The sequence below is a fragment of the Cyprinodon variegatus genome, unplaced genomic scaffold (genome assembly GCF_000732505.1).
Source record: "Cyprinodon variegatus isolate N-32 unplaced genomic scaffold, C_variegatus-1.0 Scaffold219, whole genome shotgun sequence".
NCBI classification, from domain to species: Eukaryota; Metazoa; Chordata; class Actinopteri; order Cyprinodontiformes; family Cyprinodontidae; genus Cyprinodon; species Cyprinodon variegatus.
In genome coordinates, this window is record NW_015150672.1 from 703,528 (window position 1) to 718,507 (window position 14,980).

The 14,980-nt window shown below is 39.0% G+C and overlaps 2 protein-coding genes across 3 annotated transcripts; one reads left to right on the forward strand and one right to left on the reverse strand.

The window, feature by feature from the left end:
* Positions 1 to 115: 115 nt before the first annotated feature.
* vps18 (VPS18 CORVET/HOPS core subunit) lies at positions 116 to 7,419 on the reverse strand. 2 transcript variants are annotated; one of them, XM_015380692.1, is made up of 10 exons: positions 7,244 to 7,419; positions 6,972 to 7,107; positions 6,742 to 6,883; positions 6,553 to 6,644; positions 5,480 to 5,730; positions 4,797 to 5,150; positions 3,458 to 4,720; positions 3,164 to 3,373; positions 1,017 to 1,253; positions 116 to 842 (listed from the first exon to the last, which is right to left on the reverse strand). In XM_015380692.1, the coding sequence occupies exons 2-10, from the start codon at positions 7,072 to 7,074 to the stop codon at positions 546 to 548; spliced, it is 2,949 nt and encodes a 982-aa protein (XP_015236178.1). In that variant the 5' UTR covers positions 7,075 to 7,107; positions 7,244 to 7,419; the 3' UTR covers positions 116 to 545. The 2 variants fall into 2 exon arrangements, with proteins under 2 accessions (XP_015236178.1, XP_015236179.1); XM_015380693.1 differs by lacking the exon at positions 7,244 to 7,419 and having other exon boundaries at positions 6,972 to 7,208.
* A 2,195-nt stretch (positions 7,420 to 9,614) lies between these two features.
* Positions 9,615 to 13,773, forward strand: rhov (ras homolog family member V). The gene is made up of 3 exons (XM_015380696.1): positions 9,615 to 9,933; positions 10,011 to 10,069; positions 11,896 to 13,773. Exons 1-3 carry the CDS (start codon positions 9,729 to 9,731, stop codon positions 12,340 to 12,342), a joined length of 711 nt encoding a protein of 236 aa, XP_015236182.1. The 5' UTR covers positions 9,615 to 9,728; the 3' UTR covers positions 12,343 to 13,773.
* The last annotated feature ends 1,207 nt before the right edge of the window (positions 13,774 to 14,980 follow it).

Sequence of the window (14,980 nt, forward strand, 5' to 3'; positions counted from 1 at the left end):
GTCTTTAATGTGTATCAATTCCGCTATGTAATCGCATCTCTAAAATTACTCTGTTTAATATTTTTAAACAGATTTTTTTACCATATAAAACAAAAGAACAATACAATTCCCCAAAAAAGGCTTTAACATGAAGTAGTTGTTTATTTTCCAGACATTTAATAGTAAATGAAAACAGACCAGAGAGACAAAACACACAAATGAATGTGGATGTTATGGTATCAAGTGGCAAATAATCAACTAAGTTCAAACTGGTATTGTGTGGTGACAGTCACAGCTATTATCAGACATGTATGTTAATTATGTACTGCAAATATTTCATATTAAACTGTCTTGAATAACACAGTCTGTTCATGACAGTTGCTCATTAAATACTTCTGTACAAAGTGCAAAGGTTTTCCATCAGGTTCACAAACTGACAGCAAAATAAGGATTCTGTGCATCAGAATAGGCACTACCAACAGGCAAGAATCTGTTTTTATTGGCTTCCTTGTTCTTAAAACAGACATAAAAATGCAATTTGTTTTGATGTTACCATACCAGTGTCTTCACAGCCAGCTGGATTTGTCTTGTTCAAATTTCTGTGGATCAATGAAAGGCTTGTCGATAGATTTGATCATCAGTTCGCCACAGTATGCGCACTCCGACGCAACAATGTCATCGATGTCGGATACTATCTGCTCACGACTCGTTGCCCCCATGCCCTTTCCCAGACTGGCTGTGTCCCCCTCCTCCTTGGGTGCCGGGCGGTTGCGGGATTTAGTAGAAGGTGTTGTAGCAGCCAGCTTTTTCTGGAGCTCTTCCAGGCGATTCTGCTTAAAGGCTGACAGGTGAGGGGTCACTTCCTTCATGGAAGAAAAACAATATAATCACAATGAGAAAATCTATCGAGCCATGGCTGCTTAAGAATTGTAATTTACTAAAATTACTACAGAAATATTTGAGTTCGGCTCATAAAGCCTTTTTGCTACAGGATTATTATATCTAGGAAAAGCAGGAAGTTTTGAAAAGCTCTCTACCTGAAACAGGCAGTCGTTATGGAACATGTGACCACACAGAAACAAATAGAAGGGCCTGTTGAGTAACGGGAAGTCACACGCCGCACACTTTTCTTGGGAATCCACAACACCATACTTATTCCTCATTTCCTGGATGTCTTCCCTGATTCGTTTAGCGCTCTCTGTTGCCTCCTCCATTTCCTGCTTTAGCTCCTCAATGTGCTTGTTGTACTCCTCCAGGGAACTGCAGATTGCCTCCTGAAATAAAGAAAATATATTCAATTTTGTGATTTATTTTTTTGTTTGTAAAGACCATAAACAGGATGCCTGAATACACTCTGCTCTGTTTGCAAGTCTCACCCTAAACAGGCTGGCAGTTTTTCTAAATAGCTTTCTTGTTCACAGTATATAAAGGAAGGATTACAGGCTTTGAATTTTGTTACTATATTGATATACTTTTTTTCACTCTTTGCAATGATATAAGCATTAAAAAACAGATCCTGTTTAGTTGTATTACACGTCTGTTTCCCAGTCTTTACAATAATGTTACTAGGAACCTGAAACTAATGGCTGCTTTAGGGCTCGCAAACAGCAGCGGAAACACAAACCCTTAAAGCCACACCGCAGACTTAGTGACCTAAAGAGTTGACACATTTGAGGTATTTTAAATGGTTCCTCAAGCCAACATACAGTGCTTGATACTATCAAGTGGTGCTACCCTCTTGAAATACTGTGAGAAGATGCACCGTCGTTGGCCAGGTCATGTGACCTGGAAGAACATATCTCTTTATGGCCGCAGGCTGTTATATAGTCATAGAGCTAAGGCTTTTGCTCTACTATTTTCCCACCTGCTCAACTACTGGTCATGACTGAGGAAAGGAAAAAGTTGAAAACTCCTAAGGAGATTAAAAAGAGAAAACGTGAAAGGGATCGTGCCTAAGGAAAAAAACAAGAGTATATCTTGGAAAATAATTACGGTAGTTTGTCGGCGCAGGCTGAAAAAAAGAAGCCAGATGTAAAACTGATTCTCTTTTCTCAACGTCATTTTTAGACTGGTAGGCAAACACTTTGCTCCTAGAATGCACTCATATATGTCTGTTATTATTTTCCATGTTTAGTAGAAACAAAATACGGGCAGTTAAGGGTCTAGTGCCCCTTGTGGCCAAAAGTTACACGGCGTGCCTTCAAATGCCTGGATGCTCGAGTCAAATGGCTGTTTATGAGTAAGAAAACTAAGTTTTCTTTAGACACTGGAAATACATTAAAATGTATTAAGGCCAAAAAAACAATAATCACATTAATCGTGTTGATTAATATGAAGTTGAGTTAAGTAGGGGATATTTACCCAAATGTAGTCATGTAATGCTTATGAAATATAGCAAGTTATTTTACACATTACGTGTTTGCTTAAAAAAAAAAAAACATTTCTTCAGCTTCAAATAAAAAAAAATATACATCTAGCGTTTATCCTGATATCCAGAAGTGGCAAAAATTATTGTGTGTCGTCTCTACATGTTCATAGCTAATATTTGACCAAAATTGGAAATTTAAACAGTGAAGAATATTGTACGTATTGTATAAGCTTTTCTGTAGCTATAACCAAGAGCCTAAGAATACCAAGGCTATGGCCAGTATCAGTAAGGCCGTCCACTAATGCATCCATTAACTTGGCAAAGAAATCAGAGCACTACTTCTGTCTTTGCATCAAATTTTTTTTTTAACACCACATTTCGACTTTTTCTCTTTTGTTTGCACTTTCTGTGCTTTTACACATTGCATACTCGCTTCCCTTCATTGCCTCTTTATGGCTTCCTTGTTTACACATTGTGCAATACTGTATCTCTAGTCACCTCGTCTCAAGGTAAATATAGAGAGAGCTCTGTGCTTACAATCAAATATGCAGCAAAAACCAAGTACAGAATACTTAAGCAAACGCAATCATTTAATGGGAGAACATTTGTAAGCTGGTGTAAAAATATGTAGTCATAGTGATTAACTAGGCCCCTTTAAATGTGTGTTTTTAAAGAAGTAATTGACAGAAACTCAACGTACGCAAATGGCTTTTCTAAAGCTACTTAGATCGATATTGAGGTTCAAACCTCCATTCATAAAATTGTGAATTAATCCAACTAGTTACGGCAAACAGAAATGGCAATCATGATGCAAACCTTAAAGTGGTCAATGGTGACAAAATCTGGAAAGAAAGGCAGAATGTCTTCAATCTTGAGCAGGTTGCAGCTGGACAGACAGTTCATGGCTTTCTTCACATCCTTCTCCTCCTGCACCACATGCCTGGCGATCTTCAGCCAAAGCTTTTTCCTCATCTCCTCGTCATCCTCAGGCAGATCTGCACAGGACTTGGCCAAATCTACGTCCACCTAGGGAGAAGAGAAACCCTTTCTAAAAAACTAATTTTAAAAGCACGTGAAGAAACAGCACATGCTGAACTAGAAAGTACTTACTTGTAAAGCTAGATCCACTGCCTCCTCGTGCAGCTCCATGATTCTATAAACCAACACGCAGGCCTGAAGGAAGCCATGCTCAGCACACAGTCTGAGGGCATACTTTAGATCATAGTAGATCTCTTTGGGGTGAGTACCTGCCTGTTTTAGATACTGCAACAGAGAGTCGGGCTTGTACTTTGCGTAAAGGGACAGCAGATAGTTATGAATGGCCTCCTCGGTCACGTTTAGCTCATAAACACAGAACTCCATGTAGCGGATGGTCTCGTTGATCTGCTGGGTGCTGCCCATCTGGCTGTAGTTCATCAGGGCAGGGATGAGCTTCTTTGGGTCCAGCCTATTGCCCATCTGAATCCATGCGTCCACCACGTTCTTGGGAATGTGCTGCATGAGGACAGGCGAGAATTTGTAGAAGAGCTTTTCGTCGCAGTGCTTGGGGAGCACATCAAGGGTTGCGCTGAAGTTGTCATGCTGACAGTGGTGGGATATGACTCTCTCGTAGTCCTGCATGACGACTGAGAAGTAAACCATGTCGTCCACGTTGCCGTGGCTGGCCAGCAGGTCGTAAATGGTGCTGCGGTTGTTGAACAGGCATTCTCTGTGCTTCGCGCTGCTTAAAAACTGGCGGAACTCTTCTCGGGTTTCCTGGAAGATGAGGATGTTGCCGTCGCTCTCCAGCTGCCCCAGGCGGTTCAGGTAGAGTTCTGTTAGCCATGTCACCAGCAAGGTGATCTGCGTTCTCTCAGTCTGTTTTAGATTGTTCAGCTTCTTCAGTAAGAACTCCTTCAGTGCCTCTTCTTGCTTGGCTTCGATGAACTTGAGCGCTATCTCTTCAAAGTAGTTCTGTGTCATTGCATAGCACTTGGCGCTTTCCAGGTATCTCTTATTCTGGAAGCAGTACTCAGCCTCCTTAGCTAGCACCATATCCATGCACTCTGGCCGATCGCGGCAGTACTCCTTGGCCAGATCAAACTTGTTCATGCTCATGTACATCTGCCAGACATCCCTGGCCTCGCGTTGGATGTGGTATCGGAAAACTGCCCGCTCTGTGTAGATCCACACCAATCCTCCGATGGGATCTTTGATCATCCTCTTTAGGGGGCCAAATTTATCTGGAAACACATCCTCGTACACCACTGCTCCATTCAGGGTGCAGATTGCTTTTATTCGGTCATGAAGCAGCAGCAAGAAGTGGAACTGTGTCAGCACGATGGAAATGGGTTTGTTCTGGATAATGTCGACATCTGGCGTGTACTCCCACACCTGATTATGCCAATAAAAACATATGAGCAAAGGATTTGTTGAAAAGAAATGCGAGAATGAGTGAAGTTAATCTTACCTGGACATCACTCAGCAGGGAATCAGGCCTAACGTAGTCCAGCTGACCGTACAGAACGCCATTACCCATCATCCAGGCAAACGCTTTAGGGAAGTTCCTAAGTTTTGCTGTGTAGAATGTAATCTCGCTGTATCCCATGTTGGCTGGGAACTCCTGGAAACTGGGCAGCAGGTCCTGGTTCTGATTGAAAATGGTGCTGAAGCCTTGCTGCTCCGACCCTTCGGCCACCTTACCCACAAACTGGAACAGGCGCTTGCGGGTGGTGGCGATGATGAAGTATTTGTTTTCTGGGCCTCGCTCAATCTCCAAGCAGCAGACTGGTGCAGGCCTGCCATCCTCCTCCAGGGAATGGACCTAACGCAACAAAAATAATCTACGATTCAGAATCAGAAATACTTTAATAATCCCAGAGGGAAATTACTTTTGTTACACGCTCCAGTTACAGTTTTATTTAATATATACACACATCCAACTATACAATGTAATAAAGATAAAAAAATAAGATAATTCTTCACAGAGTCACTGTGAAAAAATAAGAGCAATCAAAAAAAGATAAAAATAAGAAAATTAAAAACGTAACTGGAGCAGTGTAACTGCAGCATGCTGCTTTCGCGCATGATTCAGTCACATATTTATTCATTTTTTGTGTAGAACAAAAACAGAAACTTGAAACCAAATCGGACCTGTCTGAAGTACTGATCTGGGTTGGTGTTAAACAGGCTGCCCTCATTTGCAGAAATCTCTGCCTCAAAAATAACCCCTTGGCTGGTGCCGACCAGGATGGGCCCTGTGCTGGTCTCGTTGCCAAGCAGCTTGTTCCAGCCCACACTCTCGATGAGGTGGCCTCTCCATCGGGACAGACTGCGCACCTTCTGGGTGTTTCTGTTGAGGTACAGGCATTCGTTGGTGCTCAGGCTGATCAGCAGATGGGAGCCTGTGGAGGGAAAACACAGCTTCTAATAACCAGAGAACTGTCTGATTATTTAGACATATTAAGGTAAGAAGTTTCAGGGATTTAAATAAATGGTATAAATTACAGACACTTTAAAGATATGCTTTACAATAATTTAAAAACGTTAGTTAGATATACTGAGCAGCAAGAAGCAGCATGGGATATGACATAATGTTGGTGTTGTGTAATGTAAATCCCTTTATTGTCCCACAATAATACATAACAATAATCATTTCCATTATTGCTTTCATTAAAAGCAGCCAAATGGTCACAGATGATCTATCCAGGGACAGGTCAACACATTATTTCTATCTTTACAAGATGACTTTATAGACAAAGATGCATCTGGCTAACGAGGAAAAATATGCTGCAGTTTCTTAAAGTTTTAGTTCAAGACTTAGCAGTTCTAATACATAAATATGATTGGATCTAAACTGTTTCAGTGCTCCCGAAGGAGCTTCTGAGATCTTTAATAAGAAAAGCCCCAATTTAACAGTCTTCTAAAATCAATCAGTTGCACTAAAATTTATTAAGTAATCAGAATAATAGGAGAATATACATGCATAACTTATTTTGTAATATTTGCAAACCCTGTATTCTGCTATTCCACATTCGAATTATGCTTTAGTCTGAGATGATCTTCCACATAATGTCTATCTGGGTGAAGTTTGTGGTTTAAAAGAAGAAATTTTGAAATTGTTTACAGGCTCTGAGTACTTTAGTAAGGTATTTGAAGAAAGCAGAAACAAGCTGTCAGATGATAACTTTTATCTAATTCTTCTATAGATTTCTACAGCATCTTACCTGTCGGGTCCAAGAACAGCTTGTGCACTTTGCTGTCATCTTTCCTCCCTAATTCAGTTTGATTGGGCTGATCTGGTTTTGCCAAGTCAATCCTGGATAAACACAAAAAAAGCATTTCTGTCAAAAAAACATGATTAATCACAAGGGAAAATATGCATTTGTTTAATAAATATAGGAGGGATTATTTGCCTTAACAAAGTATCCTTTCCCAGACTCATACAGAGCTGGTTGTTGCAGACTACCAAGTGATTGATCCTCTCAGGAGGAGTGAAGTCAATCCTCTGCTTGTTGAATATCGGCTTTTCTTCCTCCAGCCTCACATTTACGAAACCTTTGATGGAAGAAAGGAGCAGCGTTTTAATATCAACGATCGAGTGGTTAGTTGTTCCTCTTTAGCTAGTGACAGGATGGAGACCTACCTGAATGCGTTAGCCCGATGTTAGCAGAGGTTAGGCGGCTGTGCTGCTGAGAACTTTGCCTGAAGTTCTGGGAGTCCTCATACTCATCAAGAATAGAAGCCATATCAAAATGACCAGAGAGGACTTATTTTACGACCTGCAAATGATTAACCCAGATAGTACACAGCAGCTGTTAGCAAACAGTTAGCTAGCCAAGATAGTCCACAGCAGCTGTTAGCTAGCTAGCTAGCTAGCTAGCTATAACAGCTTGCACAATTGGATGTTTAATTTACCTTTATTCTCTCTCAAATTGCATCTAAATAGAAAAAAAAGAACCGCACGTTGGGTTGTAAAGTTTCTACGTAGCGCTTAAAGGCCTCGGGTACATAGGTTTTAATACTAAGTGAAAAAATAACATTCATATAGCTTCCGAGTCTGCAAAACTGGGCGAACCGTCAGTCAGATGATCCCGAAGTCACGTGATCATTGTAGGTGTAATACATGTGTATAATCAGAAGAGGGCGCAATACGTCTAGAGTAGCATAGTTTGTTTCTGTTCAGGGATAGTGGAAGTGTTTTCTGTTGAATAAATTAAACTAGTGATCAGTTTGAGGACTGGTTTGCAAACACTTGTAGAGATGTGTGCTGGACACAAAATTGGGAGAAATTAAAGAAAAAGAAGAAAGGGAAAAAAAGGAGAATGGAAAATGTTTCGCATTTAGACAAAATAGATTCAGAGCGCCTTTTAAGAGCAATACACACCAGTTTTCTAAATGGATATAGGCTTTAACTGGGCCATTTTAACTAATCCAAGCACTTTGATCTCACTCATTCTATAGGACCTCTGGATGGGTATTTAAAGTTGTTTTCCAGAGAAAGGTGAACCTTTATCCCAGTCTCAATGTTTTTGCATCCCTAAAGAGACTTTCTTGCTAGTTCCATCAATCCCCCATTAACTCTGATAAGCCTGCATATCTGAAGCCCACCCCCCACAGCATGATACCACCACTACTATGTGTGACCATCGCCACAGTCTATTCAAAGGGATGTGTATTAGTTTTTCACAACAGGTTTTCCCCTACATCCAGGATGTAGGGGAAAAAGTTCATTTCATGTTCATTTTCACTTTGTTCTTCAGCTATACTCAGTTGACTTCAAAGCTTTCCCTTTGTCTTTAAATTTCCCTCCAACTAGTGCTTCTAGGTGATAAATATGCGGTTAATGTTATCTTATAATTTAAGATGGTTTTTATTGTTTATTAGGTGCGTACTGGAAGTATTTGGTTTTGATGGATTTTATTCATCATATTTTCCATACACAAAAAATATATATGTCCATTGTATACTGTGTATACTAATGTATATTGTTTTTCAATTGTTGTCTTGAAATATGTTTTGAACCATATATGGTTTCAACATGTTGAGTTTTAATATTTTTCATGGAATAGCAATTGATGTTTATCATATATTTCAAAATATGTGTTCAAATATTTAGTTATATTTTATCACTTTACTTATTTATGTTCTGGCTTGCTACTTTAGACCATCCATCTTCTGTTTATTCAGGGTCGGGTCGCAGGGATAGCAGCTTTAGTAGGGAGGCCCAGACATCCTTCTTCCCAGCCTCTTGGGCCAGCTCCTCCGGGGGAATCCCAAGGCGATCCAAGGCCAGCCAAGAAACATAGTCTCTCCAGAGTATCCTGGGTCTCCCCCTGGACCTCTTCCTGTCAAAATGAAGTATACATACAAAAATAAAGGATGGTTCAAAATCATTGGGCCAAAAACCAGCTTAAAAGATAAATCTTCCATTGATTGCAAAATAATAGTAATATATAGCCTCAATAATATATATATATAGCAATATATAGCAATATATAGCAATACCTAGTGACTGCAACATCAGGAAAAAAAGATGAAAAACTAGAGAAATACCATGGGTTCAGAGAAGAGCTGGGGGAAACCTGGAAGGTCAGGGCATCAGTGGTACTCGTGGTCATTGGGGCACTCAGGGCAGAGACCCCCCAAACTGGGGGAGTGGTTACAGCAGATCACTGGAAATACATTAGACATCTCGGTCCAGAAGAGTGCAGTTCTAGGAACAGCAAAGATACTGTGCAGAACCCTCAAGCTCCCAGGCCTCTAGAAGACCTGAGCTTGGATGAAAAAGGGTGGAAGACCACCAGCGATGGTCGGCTACGGAAGAGGATTAGGGCCACTGAAAAAAATAAAAAAAGTTAACTGATTTTTAAATTTTATTTCAGTTTAATATGGGAAAAAAGTCAGAATTCTGAGAAAAAAGTCAGAATTCTGAAATTACAGTCAAAATTCTGACTTTTCTACTATATTAATTATATATAAATATCTTAATTTGCATTGGTCTTTTGTTGTTTTTGGCATTATATTCCTGTAAAATACCCTGTAAGTTTAATTGTGAAAAATGTAGAAAAGGTTTCCCTGTTTGGATCTGCAGACTATGAAAATTCACAGTGGGATTATAATCCGGATTTTGAAATGTGAGTTTTGTTAATTCTCTCCATCTTAAATGACTCTCATCTTCGTGGGAGGGTCCATGCAAATCAAAACCTGTCGGGGCACACCGGCCCCTCCCACACATGTTGCTGAACATCCTGCAGAAGTAGCCGCGTCCCTTCAGTCACAACAGTAATGCGCGACAGTCTCACCGTCCTCTGCTCTCCGCAGCGACTCTCTGATTTCTAAGCAGCCAGTAGGCACTGCGAGGGGAAGACTCAGCGTCCCGAACTTTAACGCTCACCTCGACATGCCACCCAACATGGATTACTTTTACCACGAGTCCCGAGTCCCTTCAGCCTGCGGGTTCACCCGGGAGGATGAGCTGGACCCCGATGTGATCAGCTGCATGCTGGTTGGAGACGGAGCTGTGGGGAAGACCAGCATGATCATCAGCTACATCTCCAATGGATACCCGGCCGAGTACCAGCAGACAGGCTTTGATGTTTTCTCAGGTGAGCTTCTTTTTAGGAGCTTATTGTGTTTATTATCATTAACCTCGATTGAACTAATTAAATAATCTGCTAAACAGGTCAGGTCCAAGTGGAAGGATCTCCTGTAAGGATTCAACTTCTGGACACAGCTGGACAGGTAAACAGCAGTGTGACTATACAACATTTTATACATTTAATCAATTATTTCTTAAGCAACAGTGGCGGTTCTGGACTAAATGTACCAGGGGTCAGCGTGTTTTCATGGGGGCCCAGAAAAGCATGAAATAAAAAACAGGGCAAGGAATTGAAATATATTAAAATAGCTGCATGAAGTGAAATATCTATTCAGTTAGGACTAACTAAAATTCTATGTCTTATTAGTTCAATATACACTCATAATTTAGAAATGTTACATATTTTTGACCTAATTTGAGTTAAAATTAACGTTTTCTATAAAATCTGAATAGAACTCAAGAAAAACTGACAAATTTAGCTGTAAAAATTAGAGCAATTTGTTTTGAAAAAAAAATTAGCAGATGAAAACGAGGATCCTATCTCAATTTCACTTAAGCTATCACCTTATTGTTTTTAGACAATTAGTAAAACAGAATCTGTGAAGAGATGAAATAGACCCAAAAGAACTATCAGTAAGCAATCATAATTAGAATTTCTTTGGAGTATTATGTCTTCAGTACAGGGGCCAGGACATGATCTACAGGGGCACTGGCCCCTGTTGGCCCCAGTCTAGAACCGCCCATGTTAAGCGATATAAATAACTAGTTAAAAAAATGCAAGAATATAGGCTTTTATTGTGATTTAACCAGAGTCTGAGCTGCCTACAGGCCTTCAAACCAAGTCTACCCCTAAAAGGAGCAGAAATGCAGCAATAGTTTAATTTACATCATGTGTTCAAATTATTTGTTATCCTTGTTTTTTTTTTTTTGCAGAAGATATGTTTTGGTTAAGGTGGAAAGAAACAAAATAGCCCAAAGGCAAGAGGAGGATTTCCTTTCCTCATGCTTCTATCGCTTTTTCCTTTTTAATGTAATCTTTCAGTCAGAAAGACCTTCATCAGAACATCCCTTTAATATAATTAAAGAAAATGTATTACACTTATAATTAAAAGCTTTTTTTTTTTAAGTTATTGCACCACTTAATCTAACAGGGATCAAGGAGGAACTGTTGGTTTCTTGGATAAACATCTGACCACTATCAATAGAAAATATGTTGATAAAAAGAACTATTTTGTCTCTGAACTCTGATTCAGAAACATACAGAAAGTGGGATGTATAGGCAGAGGAAAGGTTTTAGTCTCTCAACCTCTAGCAGCCAAACTTTGGCCGAAAGACCTATTTTTTAAGGTTAAAAGTTAAGAAAACTTTAGGTTACAGTTTCAGTTCAGCCTTTTTCCCTAATCCTTAGGTAGAAAGAAAATATTAAATTATACTTAAAGATATCGAGTGACACAAAGATTTATTTCATGATCAATTTTTTCAGCCAGTACCTCTAATTCTTTTAAGAGAAGTTTATTTCATATTCCATCTTTCCATCTGTTGTAATCACCTAAGCTGCAGAGGTAATGGGAGAATATTTATATGTATATTAGGTGCAATGCACAAGCATATTCTGATGTTTTTAAACATGCAGACAGTGTTATAGCATATGTCATTGAAAGTGAATATGATTCAAGTTACATTTACTTTCTAGTCTAAGTAATAATATTGGTTTAAAGCAATATAGTTTTAGGTTTAAAAAGTATGAATATTTTTCTTAGTCTGTGTTAGTATTTTAAGGTGTGATATATGAAAGCAGGAACTGTTAATCCAGATTATGACTCAGTGAAAAAAAAAAAGTTTCTGCATGACTGTTAATCTTTCCTGCACACATCCAGTGAGTCAGTGAGAGCAGCCAGTTTCTCCGTTGTGTTTGGACATCTTGAATGAAACTTAAACTATTGTTTATCTTTTTTTTTTTTTCAAACAGGAAGAGTTTGATGAACTCAGAGCTTTGTCCTACGCCCACGCTGACGTCTTTCTCCTGTGCTTCAGTATGGTCAATCCCGACTCCTTCCACAACATCACCAAGAAGTGGATACCGGAGATCCGGGCCCACAACGCCACCTCGCCTATCATCCTTGTTGGTACACAGCTGGACCGCCTCTTGGATGTGAACGTCCTCATCAACCTGGATAAATGCAAGGTCAAGCCCGTACTGAGTTCTAGGGCCCGGAGCATGGCGGACAAGATCAGGGCCACAGACTACATAGAGTGCTCGTCACTGACGCAGAAGAACTTGAAGGAGGCGTTTGATACGGCCATTTTCGCTGCCATAAAGAACAAAACCCGCAAGGGGAAGAAAAGGAGGTTTTCAGAGAGACGCACCAAGGCTTTCTCAAGGTGCAGCTGGAAGAAGTTCTTCTGCTTCGTTTGAACTGTTTCTCATTTATTTTTAAATATTTCTTTTATTTATTTAGATGGCATATATCACCTTTCTATTCACCTTTGAGATCTATGCCATCACTTCTTATCAGAAAATGTGATTTATCAGTGCCAAATACGGGGAGATGAACAGCTCTAGAAGCTAAAACCAAGAGGACATAGGGACATCCCTGGCCTGTGATTGATTTCACGCTATTCCAGACTGTTGCATATTTACATTTATAAAAGTTTGCACATGCTGCTTTTGTGTATCCACCAACTTGTGTGGCACGTGAGAGAAAAGTACATTTAGTTGAGGCTTTGTGGGACGGAGCTGCAGAGAGAACCACCAGGCCAGTATGTAAAAAAAGCAAAACAGGGGATTTGCATGATGTGCTTTACCACTGGCTGCAAAACGAAAGTGTTTGGACTGTGTGTCCTGGCAGATGGGCGTTGTTTTCTCACTTTTCTTACAGCAGCGACTAACTTATATGCAGCTGCTGCAATTAGGTTCTGCATTGTTACCTGCTTGTAAAAGGTTCCCAGGCTGGTTTGGCCGGGCTGTTTTGTTTTCCTTCTGAAAGCTGACGGGCATTTTGATTTAGCTCCAATTTTTTATGTTGCAAAACAGGAGCTTTGTTTTTTATATTGGAAAAAGAAACTTAATACTCCTGCCCTAATCTTTTAGCCAAGATGAGATGTTTTAAGTTTCAGGAGAGCAGAAACCTTTGGCGTTCTGTCTCAGTAATCTGCATCTGTAAAAGCAAAGCACTGCAGGGGTCTCTTGAGTCCTGCAGGAATCCTCCCTCTTTGTTTATTTGTTAAGTACGCTCCTGACCTGTGAAGCCCAGTGAGTACAGGCAGAAAAGAAGCTCAAAAGCCTCAATCCAAATGTGACTTTTAGAGAATATGCCTTTTAAAACAGCCTTTTGGAAAGTTTTGCACTCCAGTGTTATAATATGTGGTACATATGAGATTGTATATATAATTATGGGCTTTACTTCTTGTAGAAGTGTGCTTGAAGTTTCTGTTTATTTTAAACAGATATGAGGCCACATTTATTGACATCCCTTGGTAAAAGTGTGTAACACCTTTAAATGAATTATCCTTGTCCTGCATGTTGCATAAAATCGAACACACAATAGTTTTTTGCTCAGTTCCCTTATTGCGGGTCCAGTTATTGTTTGTCACAGTTCCAGCAGTTTGACAGTTTTTAATTAACATCCTAACTGTTGATATAGGCAGGTGTAAACTTGTATTTTATTTTTTTTCTGCAGCCATTTCCTGATTTAGGAAGGTCAATATACTTTCTCTGAATGGTATCTTCTTCTCTCTTTGCCATTTTGAAGGACGGTTAAGAGAAATCTCTAGCTGACATTGAATTTGAAATCCCAAATTTTTTAATTAGTCATTTCATTCTTTGAGCAGTAAATATGTAAAAAAAAAAAAAAGAAAAAAAACATAACTCATTTATAATTAAAGGAAATAAAAGTGGTGACTGGTGATTTTGTAAAACAATTTAAAATTCCCTGCTAAAAAAAAACCCAAAAACATTAAGTTATCACTCATTTTTTTTGGCTGTTGTCCCAACATTTCTTCTCTTAAGTCGTCCTTGTTGTTTTTATTAAATGGTTTATTAAGCCTTTAAATTCAGAAATTATTAAATTAACAGACTCTTCATGGCAGAGAGGAGATACCAGTTTGTGAGAAAAATAGTGTGAGAATATGCAACTGCAATAAACAAAATAAATGTATTTTTTAGGGTTTTTATACATCTTTATCGAGGGGTGTTCTGATTATGTGGTGCACTTTATGTTAGATTTTAAAAGCAAAAATGATTATTTGTTTCCTTTTTTACATCCCTGTCATCTCAGTCCTTCTGTTCCCTTCTTTAAATGCAGAGTGGGGTGATTGAAACAATAAACAAAGAGCTTTTTACACTGAATCTCTGTGCTATTGGTGTTGTCGATTCGTTCAACAGCAATACTTAGGTAGATATTATCACATTTGATAGAAAGACAGTTGAAAATACATGAGTCTCTTTACTCTATAGGTTTTATGAAACTTTATCGTTACCTTAATCCCTTTAGTTTTGCCTTTTTAACACATATTTCCTAAAGGCAGAGTGGGCTTATAAGATGAGATGAGCTATACTTCCACCTTTAAATGTAGATAACATTTTAACCACCTTTATGTCCAGTTTAAAGAGAAAAGGTATAATACATTTAGTTTGACTGTTTTTTTTTGTGTTTTTTTTTTTGGGTTATCACTTTGAACAATTTTCTTTACTCCTAACACTTCACCTGCAAATGAGGTCAGTCTTTTTGTTTGTTTATAAACCAGTTTATCATTATTAAATATTCCATTTCTTAGTCCTTATGTACCTTTGAAACCATCTTTTGCGGTCCGAAGATAAATAACTTCTGACTGGTTTTACCCATATGATGGGTTTTGTTAGGGTTGGGTTACTGATTCAAATGGATGGAGACAATGAAGATTTAAGTATTAGTTTAAGTTTTAGTAATTAAGAATAAACATATTCACTGTTTTTCTATTAGGAGAATGTGAAGACTTGTAAAACAACAGAGTGCTTTTGTGTGAGAGGTGAGGCTGAAACTAGGATTAAGGGGTCTATTATGGTCATTAATTGT